Source organism: Hesperophylax consimilis, chromosome 12 (genome assembly GCF_061612785.1).
Source record: "Hesperophylax consimilis isolate HC1 chromosome 12, BYU_Hcon_1.0, whole genome shotgun sequence".
NCBI lineage: Eukaryota > Metazoa > Arthropoda > Insecta > Trichoptera > Limnephilidae > Hesperophylax > Hesperophylax consimilis.
This window is the reverse complement of record NC_142847.1, coordinates 26,286,788-26,305,679: the sequence shown is the minus strand read 5'-3', so window position 1 is coordinate 26,305,679 and position 18,892 is coordinate 26,286,788. Positions and strand designations below refer to the sequence as shown.

The following is an 18,892-nucleotide window of genomic DNA, read 5'->3' as shown; positions in this document are numbered from 1 at the left end:
ACAATAATAGGGGCTTCGAGATTACCTTGCTACACATTTTGATAAAGAAAGCCGGAATTTTATCACTACCCGCACCCAGTGAGCTAGAAATAGTATCGACTATTTTTTCTATTTTTTGTTTTGAAACTGATACCGAGGAGATATTAACTTGATTGTCAAAATGATGAGTTGGTAGAGTGTACATCGGAAATAGTGTTCTAATTAAAGGTGGAAACGAAATGCTGTGAGAACAGGTTACATATTGCGAAAGAATTTTCAGCAGTCACTTCGCCCAGTTTCATAACATGAAGCAAACCAGAATTATTTCTTTTTCCCTTAACATAAGACCAAAAGTTTTTAGGGTCACGAGATATATTAAGTTCAGCGTTTGTTATAAATTGTTTAAGACATTCTCTAGACAATTTTTTTTGCCTTGATCGAAGGATACAGAATTCATGGTAGTCTAAAGGATTGGACCACCTTTTCCACATTTTAAACACTTTATATTTTTCCTTAGTCAGTTTTATTAGGGCTGGACTAAACCAATAGGGATAAGAATTATTAATATGAACTTCCTTTGACGGGACGTTTAATCGAATGATTTCATATAAAATTGCATAAAAGCGGTCAATAGCAGTATTGGTTGATATGTTTAAAAATTCTGCATCCCAATCAATACTACTAAGGACGTTATTTATTTTTTCATAGTTAGCTTTCCTAAAAAGATTGATTGTTCGTTTGTTGTCCACCATAGGAGTTTCCAGAGATATGTTAATGTCAACAAGAATGTTTTTATGATTTTTTTTTTTACAGTGAATACCTCACAAGAGTCCCAACTGCTCCCGTCTGGAGCCAGTGAGACTATGGCATCCCCAATTGGGGGATGTTGTGAGGCTGAAGGTAAGTGGGGAAGGGAAAGAAGAAGGTGGGGAAGTACCTGGCTATTCAGATCTAGTCACTAAACACGGCTAAAGCCATTTGGAGCAACGTTTCAATTCTGAATGGTGGTCTTACACCAGGGCGATACTGGTAGTATCTTCCACTCTGGAACGTGCCGCAAATACACTATATATTATTTTTAATTAATTAATTGTGAAATAACACAAATTAATCAAATAAAATTTATTTGCGCACGCCGGGTTCGAACCCGCGACCTTTGGAATGGCAGTCCAATGCGTTACCACTGGACTATGCCGGCCGTCATGATGTTTACATTCAGGGATAAGATACTGGTCAGTATTTGATACATTTACAGGGATCGAGCTAAAAACAAGGTCTAGGTATGTATGATTATTATTTGGAAAGGTGCAGTACTGTGATAGATCAGTAAATGAAAGGGTGTCAGATAGTTTGGAAATAATTTCAGATTTAGAGCCATTCGTAATTTGCATACTATTACCATTACTTAAAGACCAGTTAATTTGAGGTAAATTGAAATCACACTATATGACAAAATGATCATCGTGATGTAGTCCTCGAAGTTCACATAATTTATCCATTAATTCATTTATATTTTGTGAGTGATTGACTCCTGGAGGTATGTAAACACAGCATAAATGAATTTTTATGAAATTATTAATCGTAACAGTCACCCAGATGTCCTCAGCATTCGTGTTAAAATCCTTACGTTCATGAGCTATGAGGTGCTTCTTCAACGCAATCATTACACCTCCTCCCCGTTTTTGTTCATTACGGTCACGCCTAAATACCAGGTAACGGTTGTCAAATAGTAGGTTGTCAAGCCTGTCTGCTCATTAGGTACATCACTACTGTAAAGCGTATCACATTTATACGTCGCACACTAACTCTGTGTGAAACTTGGTACCTACTACGGTAATGATTTATAATAAATACATAACACAATATGGCGTACGAAGTAATGCACCAATTTCACCAAAGTAGCACTAAATCAGGTACTATGTATTTATATTCATAGTTTATGCTTCATAGTTTATATTTCTATCTATATATATAGTTATTGTTTTTACATTTTAGCAGTAGTTCAAGAAATAAGCGCGGTATATATTCTTATTGCCGTATAATATAATTTGTTCTGAATTCATGTTTTAATTCAGTGAAATAATTTATTACACATTCTAGTTACAACGCTTACCTCATACTCTGTAAATTTTAATATTTTATGTTACCAGGTTAATTCGGTAAATCCGATTATAATATATTTATTTATTTATTTATTTATTTATTATTTTATTTACGCCCTAATGGGCTTTTACATGAAAATATACATTTACATTGATTACAATAATTGAACATAAGAAGATAAATGGAGTTAATTGTAAGAAAGCAACACATATAATAAAATTTTGTGCAAATTAGCAAAACACTAATAAGATGGATTCAATATAAAATATACCCAAGCATGAAATAGTAAGTAAAAGAAAGTTCAACATAAAAAGTAAGTAAGTGGGTGTGTTTAAACCCAGTATTAATTGTGTGTTTAACAAATCGATAAACCAATATAAATTAGAGTGTAACTTACTCGTGAGGTAAAGAACATTATAACAGAGATTTAAAAAAAAAAAAAAATAACAAAATAAGAGTTGCACCTGTAAAAAGCAAAAACTAATAGAATTTAGCAATATCGACATGAATAAGAAATAATAAGATCTGAGATGGAACATAGTGTTATGTATAAAAAGTAGTTAGTAGGTATATGCATACAATTATAAGTGTATAGTAGAGCAAATAAAAAACAAACAAATATGGATATAATTTACTTGAAAGGTTTCGAATGGGAGAAGATGTAATAAAATTATTAAAGCTATAAAAGTTAATTATTAGCCGATAGAATCGAAATAAGTTGCCTTTTAAAGCTCACAAAATTGTCAAAACCAAATATATCTATAAGTTCACAGTATTTATTCGCAAGGTTGTGAATTCTAGGAATTGGTGAAAAAATAGAATAATTAGTGTTGAGGTTCTTGTTAAATTTAAAAGTATCTTTACTGTGAGTTTGCCTAGCAGGAACATTAATGCAAATAAGTTCCAACAAATTAGGGCTGTCAATTAAAGATTTAATAATTTTGAATAAAAATAGCAAATCAATTAACACTCTTCTATCAGATAATTTAAGAAGTTTAGTTTCAGCAAGCAAGTTATTGTAATTTATAAATTCGATTGGAATTTTCATTTTAAAATTAATGTACCGAAGGAATTTATTTTGTACCTTTTCTAATGATTGAGAATGGACCTTGTAGTACGGTGACCATACGGTGGAATTGTATTCTAATTTGCTTCGTACTAACGAGCAATACAGATGTTTTAATGTTGACATACTTTTAAAATTTGCTCCCATTCTCAAAATAAAACCTAGTATTCTCATCGCATCGCTTGTTATTTCATCGATGTGTTCGTTAAACTGTAGACTCTCGTGGAATATAACACCAAGATCACGAATCTGTGATACACGAAGAAGATTAGCACCATTCATAAAGTAGGAAAAATTAAGTGGATTTTTGCCTTTGTAAAAACTGATAATCTGGCATTTACCTAAATTTAGTTGCAAATCATTGACAGAACACCACGCACATAGTTTATTAAGGTTCAACTGCAAAATTGCGCGATCGTCATCGTCTTTGATTATTCTGTATATCTTCAGATCGTCGGCAAATAACAGGACTTTAACATTAGTAAAAATATTAACAATATCATTGATAAACAAACAAAATAATATTGGGCCCAAGTGAGATCCCTGTGGTACTCCGCTCGAGGCAGCAAATGTATAAGAAGTAAACGAATCTATCTTGACTGCTAAGTACCTTCCTAATAGATAACTCTTAAACCATTCCAACATACTCCCTCTTATTCCCAACAATTTTAGTTTACGTAATAATATTTTGTGGTTTACTTTATCAAATGCCTTACTGAAGTCAGTATATATGGAATCAGTTTGATGTGATGCATTAAGGGCATTAACAATATCATTCGTGTACAATATCAAATTGGTAAGAGTAGATCTACCTTTAATGAATCCATGTTGAAGGGGAGAGATGGTTCGATTGATTCGGGATATCAACTTATCTAGTACTAGGCTTTCAAAAAGTTTGGGTAAAGTAGACATTATACATATTGGCCTATAATTTGTTACTTCGCTCTTATTACCTTTTTTGAAAATGGGCGTTAAAAGACTAAACTTCCAAAGGTCCGGGAATACACCTGATGAGAGTGACTTTGTAAATAACTTATGAATAGGATATGACAATGTATGCATACAATTTACTAAAAACCTGGGCGGAACATTATCAGGTCCTGCGGATTTTCGGGAATCAAGACTCTTCAGCTTAGATATAATATCGTCTATGGTTACATTACAGACAGATATATCAAGAGTTTCAACCAAATCAAAGCACGAAATATTGCTGTCTTCACTTGCATTAATGTAAACGCCGCTAAAAAAATCAGCAAAAAGATTAACAGTTTCCTGAAGATTTTGGGATAATTTAGAATCGAATGACACACTACTAGGTATGTAAGTACCATTTTCTTTTTGGGATTTAACATATTTCCAAAAGAAATTTGAGTCGTCCATGATAGAGCCTTCGACATCACTAATGTAATTTTTGTAACATTTTGCGGAGAGCTTATTGCACTCTGCCCTCAATTTTTGAAACGCAGTATAATCGATGGCCAGGCGACTTTGTTTGAATCTCTTATGAGATAATTTTTTAAGGTAAATTAAGTCTATCAGGTCTTTTGAGAACCATTTTGGGTATAGAGTTTCTCTGTAAGTCGTTAAAGGAACAAATTGTTCAATTGCAGAATTAACGATGAAGTAAAATTTTTTAAGGTGTACATTAATATCATCGTCGCTATCAAAGAATGACCAGTCAGTCTGTTTAAGGAAATTTGAAATTTTAACATAGTCAGCTTTTTTGAAATTTCGAGTTTCTACTACCTTTTTTACGATAGGAATTGGTTTAAGATTAGACATGCATATTTCTAGTGGTGGATGGTAAACATCGACAGGTAATAGAATTTCGGTACTTCTCACAACACAGATGTCAGACACATTTGACAGTGCCAAATCCAACGTACGACCTCCTATATTATGAACATTATTACACTGTGTTAGACCTAAGAACAGTGCCATATCTCTAATAACACGAATATTAACATTAGAACAAGAATTGACAGAATTCATATTACACCAATCATAATGTGGCAGATTGTAATCACCAACTAGAAGTAGTTTAGTATTAGGATATTTAGCACAAATTGATTCAACCTCGTCGCAGTGATTGCTGTAGCTTTGGACATCAGAATTCGGAGGTAAGTATGCACATCCCACTATTATTTTACCTCTAGAAGTGTACACATTGACAAATAGTTGCTCGATGGATGTGTTTTTTGTGGATATTTTTGAAGAACTGAGATTTTTTGAGATAGCAATGGCTACACCACCTCCTCTCGTTTTGGCACTTGTTTTAGAATTCCTATCCATACGGTAGATGTTGAAATTAGGGAAGCCTAATTCGGCAGAATTGATTCCTGAGTCGAGCCATGTTTCGGTTAAAATGAAGATATCACTGCTGATAGTTGCCGCCGAAGTCAGCAACATGGGAAGTTTAGTGCGGATCCCTCTCACATTTTGGTAGTAGCATTTTATTTTTTGTTGTTTCAGTTTTTTGGCGCACATTCAATAATTTTAGGTACAGAGTTCACATATTTGATAGTTATATTGGTTTCACCGTTGTTCTTCCTCGTCTCGAGTTGTTGGCGTAAATCTAGAAGTTGAGTCCTCTGCAATGGTGTTTGGTCGTTACTGGCCTTTATACCGTTTTTCAGTTTTGCGTTCCTGGTCAAAACCTCGCGAGCCGAGACAGAGTCATTGAATTCGACCTTAATCGGTCTAATTTTGTTGGACTTTTTTACACCAAGTCTGTACGACTTAACCACACTCGGTATTAAATCATTATTTATATCACTAATCGCTGAAACTACTTTATCGCTGTCCATTTTAATAATTGTTGTTGTTGATTCTGAAATACTTTCGGGAACATTAAATAAAATAATGTTCTTTGACCGGGTTTTTCTTTCCTCGGCCTCTGCGAGCAAATCATTTATTGAAGATGAAGTATTTGTCGGGTTAGTAACAATAGACTGAGTATCCGTTACACTTTTTAATGTTGACAATTCTCCTTCCAACATTCCCATACGAACAGCCATCAATCCTGTGGTTCCTAACAGATCCGTTGTTATCGGGGTAATTTTACCCATTTGCTCCTTCGTAAATTTGTTGCCGGGGTCATTAATAATTTTTATCAGCGAACAGAGTAGATCCTTGGCCTTGGTCATATAGTTAAGAGAGTTCTCGTTTAAATCCATATTAAAATTTATTTAAAAAGAGTTAAAAATATGTTAACTTTATTCGTAATTAGTTTATACACAAACGCCTGTTTCCCGCAAACTGTTTAGCACTATTCAAAAGTGACGACACTTTCGACCAATGGCGATAGTAATGACGGACTGATAATGCGCCTGCGCGTTTGGTATGTTTACCAGTTGAAAATTGTTATTTTAATGTTTTTAAAACACAGCACTGCACAGCACACACGATAATTTAAAAATCTAACTGATTGAATATTTCGAAGATGAAGTGATTTAACTACTTCGACACTTTATGTTGTGTTTACTTGCAATTTTCTAATGTTTTGGAAGTTTTAATGTGGAGCGTATTCACTATCTGTGTAATCAATGACGGTAGGTTACGGTTGTTTTTGCTATGCTACATATGCTACCAGATTAATTTTTTCTACTTCTCACAAAACAATGTATGTGTACTTATATTTATTATATACATTTTCTTTATTACACAACTTAGTTTCAGAGAAAAATGAAACTTTTTTTTGGTTTTTGTTATGTAATTATGTACATTTCAGTAATAATATGAACTAAACATGTCAATTTGTCTGTCCTAGAACGGGAAACTTTCCTAGTTGGACAGGCAAAGCATCCAATATGTAATATGTACTTTCTTTTGATAAATAAATAAATAAATAAATAAAATAGCTCTTCACTGGCAATGCTGTCGACAAGCCAAGTTTCTGTTATCATAATAATATCATAGTTGCTATTGGTGACATTAAAATGGAAACTATCTGTTTTTGATCGCAGTCCGGTTACATTTTGGTAATAAACATTCAACATTTTAGTTCATTTTGGTAAAATATATAAAATATAAAACTTTTAAAGTTGTAGGTATATTGAAGTAAATTGTGTTGTAGTAAAGCAAGAAAACTTTAAAGAAGATAATATTGATTTACGTTGGTAGTGTTAGAAGAGTTATTTGTTGAGACAATGTACAAAAAGTGAAAGGATTGCATTGGTTGAAATTTTAAATTAGAAGAAAAGACATAGTAAATATGAAAAATAAGTTGTAAGTATGTAGAAACCATACAAGACGGTGCTAAAACTGAGAGAATGATCAGCAAAAAACCTTAATTAAGTCAGATTCAAGTGTCACTTGAATAATTGGACTAGTTTCATTTTTGCGTATGAATATTTTACCATATTTAATCCACCTGAATTTGAAGTTTTTTTATTTGCTTAAATCTCGTACTTTCTTGAAAAGTGCACGGGTTGCAGCCGTCAGATGCTCGTTGACATTTTGTTTTGTTTATTTAGGAAAACCAACAGATTTTTTACATCTTTAAATAATTAACTTATAAAAAATACAAATAATATCTAATGATAGGTTTTCACTTAAAAAAATAATTATAATAACAAACTAAGGGTCCAGTACCCGTGGGCAAAAAATATTTACAGAAAATACAAAATACTAAATAAAGTAAACATAACATCGGATATAAGAACACAAGTTAATTATAATATAACAATTTTATATTCACACAACACCAATAATCACCAATATATGTATATACCTACAACTAAACTGAACAGATGTTTATAAAATGAGTCACTTGTAACTGGACAGGGTTCATATCAACAACATGATAACTTGCAGTATGTTATTAATTATTATTTAATAATAGCTAAGGTATCTTTTTTAAATGTTCCTAAACTACACGAAAATATGTCAATATAATTAAAATTCTTATTGTATAGGGTACAAGCTCTGAAAATAAAAGCGTTTTGTCTGAGATTAGTAGAGCATTTTTGAAGATGAAAAAGTGACTTATCTCTAGTTCTAAAGCTCGGGACTCTTTTGTCTGAGAAAATTAATCTCAGACAAAAGGGGCGAACAATCAATAAAGCCACTGATAATTTTATAGAGAAATATTATATTTGCGGAGTCTCTTCTAGTTTTTAATGGTATTAGTCCATAATATTCCATCGAGCTGTTAATCCCGTGGTTACCAATATTCATCTTAAAATTTAAATGACTGACAAATTTTTATTGGATGGCTTCAATGCGCTTTACATAAATGTTATATTGAGGATTCCATATCTGAGAAGCAAATTCAAGATGACTACGAACATAAGAAAAATACAATATTTTAAGTGTTTGAATATTATTGAATTTTTTTCCTATACGGAATAAGAATCCTAACATTCTAAGGGCTTTCTTCACAATCATATCAACATGCGCCTCGAATGTAAGTTTACTGTCAAGCAGAACACCTAGGTCAAGAATTTGTGTAACCTTTTTAAGTACTTGACTGGCTATGTAGTAGTTATGTTCAAATTTTATTTTGTTTCTAGTGAAGGTAATCACATAACATTTTGAGGTGTTCATGTTGAGATGATTGATAATGCAGTAGTCATCAAGTCTATATAGATCTTCTTGTAATTTTTAACAGTCAATAATAGAATTAATAGGAAAGAATATTTTCATATCGTCAGCGAAGAGTAGAATATTTGTATAATTAAAGCATTTTATAATGTCTTTGATGAAAATTGTGAACAGCAACGGTCCCAGGTGAGATCCTTGGGGCACACCTGAAGGTATATTTACAATCTCAGATATGAAGTCATTAATAGATACTCCTTGAATGCGCCCATTAAGATAGGAGACCAGCCATCGGTAAAAATCCCCGTGAATTCCCAGAGCTAGTAGTTTAGATAAAAGAAGACTGTGATCAATTTTATCAAATGCTTTGGAGAAGTCTGTATAGATTACGTCAACTTGGATTTAATCATCCATATATTTTGAAATATTTTCAGTGAAAATTGCAAGATTAGAGACAACTGATCTTTTTTTCATGAATCCATGTTGGTTAGCAATTATTACAGACTGGACACAGTCATACAGTTGTTCATGAACAATTTTTTCAAATATCTTACTGAATATCGGTAATTTAGATATTGGACGATAGTTACGGACTTCATTTTTCGCCCCAGACTTAAATACTGGTGTAATATGAGCACACTTCCAGCGATCCGGAAAGACACCTTCTTTCAATGAGGATTGAAAGAGCAGTAATAGGGGCTTCGAGATTACCTTGCTACACATTTTGATAAAGAATGCCGGAATTTTATCGCTACCTGCACCCAATGAGCAAGAGATAGTATCAATTATTTTTTCTATTTTTTCTTTGGAAACTGATACCGAAGATATGTTAACTTGATTGTCTACGTGATAATTGGTAGAATGAACATCGGAAACAGTTTTGTGATTAAAAGTTGAGATGAAGTGTTGTGAGAACAGGTTGCATATTGCGAAGGGATTCACGGCAGTTATGTCACCCAGTTTCATAATATGCGGTAAACCAGAGTTATTTCTCTTTCCTTTAATATAGGTCCAGAAATGTTTCGGGTCACGGGATATATTAAGTTCGGCGTTTATTATAAATTGTTTAAGACATTCCCTAGACATTTTCTTTTGCCTTGATCGAAGAACACAAAATTCACGGTAGTCCAAAGGATTTGACCACTTTTTCCACATTTTGAACACTTTATATTTTTCTTTAGTGAGTTTTATCAGGGCTGTATTAAACCAATAAGGATAAGAGTTGTTAATATGAACTTCCTTTGATGGGACGTTCAAACGAATAATTTCATTTAAAATAATATAAAAACGGTCAATGGCATTATTAGTTGATAGGTTTAAAAATTCTGCATCCCAATCAATATTATTGAGGATGTTATTGATCGTTTCAAAATTAGCATTCCTGAAGAGATATATTGTCCTTTTGTTGTCCACCATAGGGGTTTCCAGAGCTATATTGATGTCGAAAATAATGGTTTTATGATGTTTACATTCAGGTATGAGATAATCATCAGTATTAGACACATTAACAGGGAACGAACTAAAGACAAGGTCTAGGAATGTACGATTATTATTCGGGAAGGTGCAGTTTTGCGAGAGATCAGTAAAAGAAAGGGTGTCTGATAGTTTGGAAATAATTTCAGATTGATAACCATTCATAATTTGCATACTGTTACCGTTACCAATAGACCAGTTAATTAGTGGTAAATTGAAATCACCTGATATGACGAAGTGATCGTCGTGGTAAAGTTCTCGAAGTGCACATAATTTATCCATGAATTCATTTATGCTTAGAGAGTGATTGACTCCTGGTTGTATATAAACACAACATAAATGAATATTTTTGAAATTCTCAATCGAAATAGTCACCCAGATGTCTTCAGCACTCGTATACCAGTCATTTTGTTCGTGAGCTTTGAGGTGCTTCTTCAACGCAATTATTACTCCACCTCCTCTTTTTAATCACCCATATATGTTATTATCACTTGAAGCTTCAGGGGCCTTAGCATGAGAAGTCGATATAGCCCTATAGCAATACGATATCGTTAAAATACGTCATCAATGAGCACTTAACGACATATGTTAGCACGATCAAAATATAACAACCGACGATTGTTAAAATTCCTTGTCTATGGTCAAAGTAGCGACGGTATCGTTAAAATTGCGAGCATGAGAATGTATCGATAGGATAACTTCCGACCGACGGTTGCTAAAAGCCCGCCGAATATAACGTGGGGTCTTGAGTGTCAGTTGAAACTTTGGTTGGCTGTCGTTATACGTATTTTTTTAATAATGTCGTTCATTATGCAAAATTTCTGGTTCAATGAAAGGAGGCAGGTTAGGGAAGATCGTAGGATTGAAAGGCGTCGTTTACGCGATCAATTGAATCCGTTCGAACTTGCAGAGACGGAATTCAGACAATTGTTTCGAATATCGCGTATTATGGCTAGAGATCTCATTGATCAATTAACTCCTTTTCTAGTGTCAAAAAATACATTAGGACTTCCAGTATACATTAAAGTGAGAGTATTAAATATTATTAATATCTTAGTAAAACAAAAACACAATATAAATCTATCCACGACTGGAACGACCACGTGAAATAAATAAATTTGCTTCGATTGCTGATGATAATTTTTCACAATAAAGTGATTAAAATGATCAAAAGTGAAGTTTATTAATTAGTTGTATTATTTATGATGTTGACAGGTACTCGCACCCATCAGCTTCTTTGCTACAGGGAGCTACCAACGTGGAGTAGGCCAAGATCACTTCTTGGCGATAGGGCAAACTACCGTTAGCAAGTGCATAAAACTGTTTATGAAAGCAGTTTTAGAACATCTGTACAGCAGATGGATACATTTTTCGGCTACAAATGAAGCCCGCAAGCAAGTAGAGAGTAGTTTTAGGGAAAAATTAAACTTTCCACATGTTCTGGGATGCATCGATTGCACCCACATCGCCATCGTCACCCCTTCCAGACACGAGGAGCAGTACAAAAACCACAAAGGATTTTATCGCTGAATGTTCAAGTGGTAAATATTTTTTCAGAAATAAAACAGCCGGATTGTTGTTTTCAAATTTTATTGAAGGTTTTTTATGTTTGATAAACAGGTCTGCGATGCTACGTTGAAAATATTGAGCATCAACACACGCTTCCCGGGTACTGTCCATGACCAATTCATTTGGAATAATAGTTTAGTCAAAACTGAAATGAACAGACTATACAATCAGAGAATTGGGACATATTTCTTGCTAGGTATGTATTTCAACAACTCATTTAAAAAAAAGGCAAAAAAATCATAATTTAGTAGTTATATGTACCTATTATAATGGGTGTTTTGTTTCAATCACGCGATTCTGGATATACACTCGAGCCTTATCTGATGACACCAATATTGAATGCAGTCGAGGGGAGTGCCCAATACAGATACACAAAGGCGCACTGTGAGGCGAGATGTTCCGTATAACGCCTATTTGGGACATGGAAGGCTATATTCCGTTGCCTCAGGAAAGACAGAGTTCTCCATTATGAGCCCGATGCTGCTGGTCAAATAATTATTACTTGTGCTATACTATACAACATGATGAAGCACTATAAGTCAGTTTCCTTGTTTAATATATTATCATTCGTGGGATACTTGATATGTATATGCAAAGTGCTGCATGCAATATTACACAACAAGTACTTTAAAATATTGTATTGTATGTATCTAAATTGTAAAAAAATGACATTTGTTGTTGAGTTTCACTTTTTCACAAGAAACATAAAAATTATGAAAACGTTAATAAAAATAAAAATTTAAAACACAAAGTATACAAAAAACTTATTATCTTGAAAATTATAAAAAAAACTTAAAAACTAATCGTATTCATCCTCCGACTCCAACTTCAACGTATAGTTGGGCGAGTTAGCAAATGATGTTGACGGTTGTTTCGATGGTTGAGTTTGTCTAGAATTAGAAATGTTTTATTAGAGATCTCATTCATTCTACTTTCATCGTACCTCCTAGCTGGACTGCTTGCCTCTCCAAGGACAATTGTTAATAATCGTGTTCCATCCCTTGTGAACATACTTCGCAATCTCTCAAGTGACATATTAAATAATGCAATATTTAATTTAATTTGTTCAGTTTTGTACATTAAATGTTTTTAAAAGCCTGTATAGATGTATAGCAAATAAATACCTCGCCAACTGTCGTTGGAGTAAACAAACCCTTTCACGTTCCACTGCCGTGTATCTCTGAAACAAGAGATGATAATTCATTAATTTACTAACTTAATTTACCTTCTATAGTAAATTAGTTATTAGTGCCAGTGAGACGAGACCAGAAAAGCACCATGTCTATGTAGACACTGTATCTTGCCCGGTCTCGGGGTGCCCTGACAAAAAATTACAAAAAAGAACAGGAAATACCTCAAAAATGTCAGCAAATCGATCCATTGAACTCTGAAATGATAAATTACAACTCATTAATTTAATTTAAATAACAATAGGTAGTCGACATACTAAAAGGAAGATTATAAATTAATTTATTCATTTTGAATTTCTCGCCAAGCTGGATTTTACATGTTTATTAATTTTTTTAACACAAAGAATATCTAAACAAACAGAACAATAAAAACTCCACCGCGCAAAATGGAAAAATAGTACATTGGGAATAGTACAATAAATAAATGAAATAAGTCAAAGCTGGGCATTTTATTTTGTTCTACTAAGATTTAATTCTAATTTAAAAGTACAGTGCCACACTTATAAGTTGGCGGTGGCCTAAACATGAATTGACGCTATTTCTTTATATTTTAATCTGGCAACTTACACGTGTAGCGCTGTATTTGGGAATGATTCGAAGAGAAATAGGAAATACCTTAAAAATATTGGAGAATTTATTAATAGCTCCCACAAGCTCCTTGGATGATTCGTTATTAGCCTCCTGCGCCATCACCATCCGAACCCCCACATCTGGCTTGTCAGTTAGCTTCCTCTTCTTGCTCGGGCGAGAAGGGGAAGATAACTGCGCCGTCTGTAAATCTGTGGGCCCTTCTCCAAGTTCATCGGAATATTGTAAAACACACAAATAATTTTCATTGATAATGAAAGATCAACTAAATTTTGACAGAATATATTATATTAACATTTTAAGACATTAGTGACCTCAACATCCTGCATTATGAGTTCAGGTCCCTCTCCTATACAGCTTTCTGGAAGTCCGCTGCCCTCAGAACTGGCTCTGCCGATGATGTTGATGACCTTCTGTGTCAGGTCAGTTAACACCGGTATCTCGGCAGTGTTTCCAGTCGTGAGGGCAGCTCGCTTGGCATCGGCGTTTTGGGCGCGCGACTTACATTTTAAGTCACGCCATGTCTGTAAAATGTAAAAATAATGTCAGGTTAAAAGTGATTTACGGTCTTATATCAAGTGTCTCGATGATAGATTATATTAGAAGGTCAGCAAAGTTTGCTGCAACCAGTTTGTATAGGTAGGTACAAATACTCACTGTTTTCCACTGCTCGGCTGACTTAGCAGGACCCAATTTTGCCAGTTGTTCCGCCAAATTCCGCCACATTTCCTTATTTTTTTGGGAACCCTGAGGTCCCACAAACCTTTCAGCGGCGAACTCCGAATGGTCAGCCATATAGCTGGTTAGCAGATCCATTTGACTGGTCGTCGACCTTACTCTCTTCCTGAAATCATAATATCAGCATTTTGAATATCTTAAAATACTGCGTATGATTGAAATATTAGTAAAAATAACTTCAAAATTTTGACACAATAGAATGTAAGTATATCTCTTTGATAATAATGGAAATTCTTTCACATAAAAAGATAAGGTAATTATTCGGAATCGCTGGACAAGGGTTATATGAAATATTTTTATATAAAACCTTCTGATTTATATATAAATACTATAAAAGGAAGCTGACTGCATTTGGGATATTTTTAATTTTAGCATTTTAATTTTTAATTACGTAAATCGAAAATTCACTTTCGTTGTATGGGGTGACAGCTGGAATGATTTCTGTTGATTTTTTAATCAGAATTAATTCAGAACCTTTAATCAGAATTACTTGGAAGTTGCGCTGTTATGATAGATATTAATTAGAATTACAAGAGTTGCTGGTTTTCATCGTCATTATCTTAATTGTAAGGGTTGTATGTCTCGCTTGCCATTTTGAAAAATGAGTGGATTCGATCCTTATTTTTTGGAAGGGATCTTTTCCGAAGGAATTCACATAGGTATCCTTCGTAATGTGCCTCACTCCTTCCAAATCTTGGCACGTTTCCTCTCACATCCCTCCAACAACGCTCAATATTTTGAGTGTGAGCTCCCGTCTCCTGATCTACAAAAGATATGCTGTGATTGACGCTTAAATGAACGTATCCTTCGTTTTCGAGGCAGTTGTAGGCTTTCCAACAGTCCGATATAATTATGGTTCCCGGCAATATATATTCTTTAATTATTTTAAGAAGCGTTTCTTTCGAACGATCTTCCACAGCACAGACAAACATTTTTTTTGATTCTCGTTCGAGACCGCCGAATACCCACTTTCCATCAATTTGTCGTCCTTTATTGTGCTTTCTTTTGCCAATTTTAGCCTCGTCAATCTCCACTGTGATACCGACACCTCCAATTTTTTGTTTCATTTTGTGGCACCAAATTATGCAAACTTCCCTGCAAAACGAAGACCAATTTACGACGGTCTCACTACTCATATCGAGTTCTTCCATGATCAAGGTTGTTCTCGGGGGCCGCAAGATTGCCCAAAGTAGTACAAAAGTGCATATTTTCTCTAAAGAAAGATTTGATTTTGAAAAAAAGTACCCTTTCTAGCCGATACAGAAAAATTACATCTGATTTTACGTTTGTGACCGGCACTCAAAATTTTAGTTTTCCGACATCTATATAATAGGTTGGAAAAACTACAAATATTTCCGCATTTTTCACATTTTTTTTCCCGCCGGATTACATTGTGACTCCTCAACCATTCTTACAAAACCTCCTCCGCTCTAATAACTTCTAAAAAACCCAATATACCAAAAGAACAACAATTACACGACATGATAATATTATTTCGCACGTCCCGCCAGTAAATTAATTACTTTGGACGATTCATTTGTTTAATCAAAAAACACAACGAGCGGCTAGAGACAATTATCAACGTAAATTTAAAAAAATGTTCTACAATATTCTGGCAAAATAGTGCCTACTTAAAAAGCATAAAATATTCATTTAGGCATTAATATTATAATTGTATAATAATATTATTGTATATTATAATATAATATACAATATAATATACAATAATATTATACAATAATAATATTATTATAGTATTTAACCTAACCTAAAATAACCCAACCTAACCTTACCTAACCTGACCTATCCTAACCTATAATAATCCAACCTAACCTAACCTAACATAATCCAACCTAACCTAACCTAACCTATATCCTCATGATAATCCAACCTAACCTATAATAATCCAACCTAACCTAACCTAATCTATATCCTAATAATAATCCAACCTAACCTAACCTATAATAATCCAACCTAACCTAACCTAACCTCTATCCTAATAATAATCCAACCTAACCTAACCTATAATAATCCAACCTTACCTAACCTAACCTATATCCTAATAATAATCCAACCTAACATAACCTATAATAATCCAACCTAACCTAACCTATAATAATCCAACCTAACCTAACCTAACCTCTATCCTAATAATAATCCAACCTAACCTAACCTAACCTATAATAATCCAACCTAACCTAACCTATAATAATCCAACCTAACCTAACCTAACCTATATCCTAATAATCATCCAACCTAACCTAACCTATAATAATCCAACCTAACCTAACCTGTAATTATCCAACCTAACCTAACCTAACCTATATCCTAATAATAATCCAACCTAACCTAACTTAACCTATATCCTAATAATAATCCAACCTAATCTAACCTAACCTATAATAATCCAACCTAACCTAACCTAACCTATATCCTAATAATAATCCAACCTAACCTAACCTTTAATAATCCAACCTAACCTAACCAAACCTATATCCTAATAATAATCCAACCTAACCTAACCTATAATAATCCAACCTAACCTAACCTATAATAATCCAACCTAACCTAACCTAACCTATAATAACCTAACCTAACCTAACCTAACCTATAATAACCTAACCTATAATAACCTAACCTAACCTATAATAATCCAACCTAACCTAACCTATAATAATCCAACCTAACCTAACCTATAATAATCCAACCTAACCTAACCTATAATATCCAATCTAACCTAACCTAACCTAAATCCTAATAATAAACCAACCTAAATCCTAATAATAAACCAACCTAACCTATAATAATCCAACCTAACCAACCTTTATCCTAACCTGACCTATAATAACCTCACATTTTTAAATTTTTCTATTTTATAAAACATACCTAAATATCTTCATTTTATTTTTCGAGTTTGGCTAAAATAGTACCTACCTAGTATTTTCATATGTCAAAAAATCTAGCCACACGTATCAGGAATACCAACAAAAGAAAATGTTATCAACAGAAATCATTCCAGCTGTCACCCCATACAACGAAAGTGAATTTTCGATTTACGTAATTAAAAATTAAAATGCTAAAATTAAAAATATCCCAAATGCAGTCAGCTTCCTTTTATAGTATTTATATATAAATCAGAAGGTTTTATATATAAATATTTCATATAACCCTTGTCCAGCGATTCCGAATAATTACCAAAGATAAATAAATAACTTACCCAGCTACCATTGCTTGCGACATCGTAAAATATTAAAAAAACACGGCGGTTAAAATAGTCACGCTTGAAATCTGACGTTTGACGTCTATTCAATTCATAGACAATTCCGTCCCAGTATTGCCAGCGTATATCGATTTGTATTTATTGCCTTATCGATGTCGTTAGAGATATCAATAGCGTTCTCATGCTAGGGAAGTCGTTATAAAATGGTCGGTAGATACGCTTAGCAATCCGATATCGTTAAGTTCGATCGATTCTCATGCTAAGGCCCCAGGTCACCAGAGTTGAGGCTGCCTTTTTTCCTAATAGCAGCAAGAAAGTTGTCTCTGCAGTGGCTGGTTATGAACCTCACTACGATAGGCCTAGTAAATTTAGGATTTTCTCGGGGTAGTTCCTTTACCCTTGTACGTGAAATACCGTCAATATCCATCGGGAGAATATCAATTTCAGCCTTAGTTCCTATTGTTTTAATTAAATCGAGTAAATTTTCATTTCTTTTTTCTGGAACGCCAATAATTTCAATGTTGTTTTTAGTGATGTTTGCTCCAGGCGGTTTAATTTGGTTAGAACTAGATTGTAATTCGTTTCTAGGTCCTTATTTTTCATTGTAAGAGCATTAATTATATTATGACACTCTCTTAATTGCTCATTCAATGTTTTTAACTCCGTAAAAACTTTGATAATTTCGTGTTTTATTTCATCTTTGAATGAAATTAGTGAGTTACTTAAGTCTGGCTCTGAGCCCGTGACGTCGGACGGGCTATCAAGAGGAGCATTGCGCCGTGATTTGACACCTGATTTAGAAGGTGGGACAGACATTACTAGGCTGATGTTCAGTAATGTCAGTAAATAATAACTTATTTGTTTATATCTATCATTTTTATTTGAAAGGGTAATATAAAATGAGATACATAATAAACTAATGTCTAAAGATAACCAGATGGGATTTAAATGTAGATTATCCACTAATATGGCAATATATACTGCAAAGCAAATTAATAGAATTCTACAAGATACGAAAAATTACCGTATACGGGTGCTTCTTAGACCTAAGTAAAGCCTTCGACAGGGTCTTTCATAAATCATTATGGGATAAATTGAAAGCTAGGAATATACCAACCTTATTTATAAACACACTATCCCGATGGCACTCTCAGCAGGGAAAATGTTGTACGGTGGGCAAGTACATACTTCCAGCCGACATATTTGCGGTCAGGAGTAAGGCAAGGAGGGTATACGTCCCCCATTCTATTTAATGCATACATGGACGAGTTACCAAGTCGCCTGGACATCAGAGCGGGCTGTCGTGTTAACAGTATATGTATAAATCATATAAGCTACGCAGACGACATGATCCTCTTAGCTCCGTCAATCAAGGGATTAAGATTACTCCTAAACACTTGTGAAGAATATGGTAAACAGCATAAT

General features: G+C 33.8%; 1 protein-coding gene across 1 annotated transcript; it reads right to left on the bottom strand.

Moving 5' to 3' along the window:
• Positions 1 to 13,799: 13,799 nt before the first annotated feature.
• On the bottom strand, positions 13,800 to 17,487 carry LOC149419395 (uncharacterized). The gene is made up of 3 exons (XM_089637587.1): positions 17,465 to 17,487; positions 14,167 to 14,353; positions 13,800 to 14,033 (listed from the first exon to the last, which is right to left on the bottom strand). Exons 1-3 carry the CDS (start codon positions 17,485 to 17,487, stop codon positions 13,800 to 13,802), a joined length of 444 nt encoding a protein of 147 aa, XP_089493713.1.
• Positions 17,488 to 18,892: the final 1,405 nt, after the last annotated feature.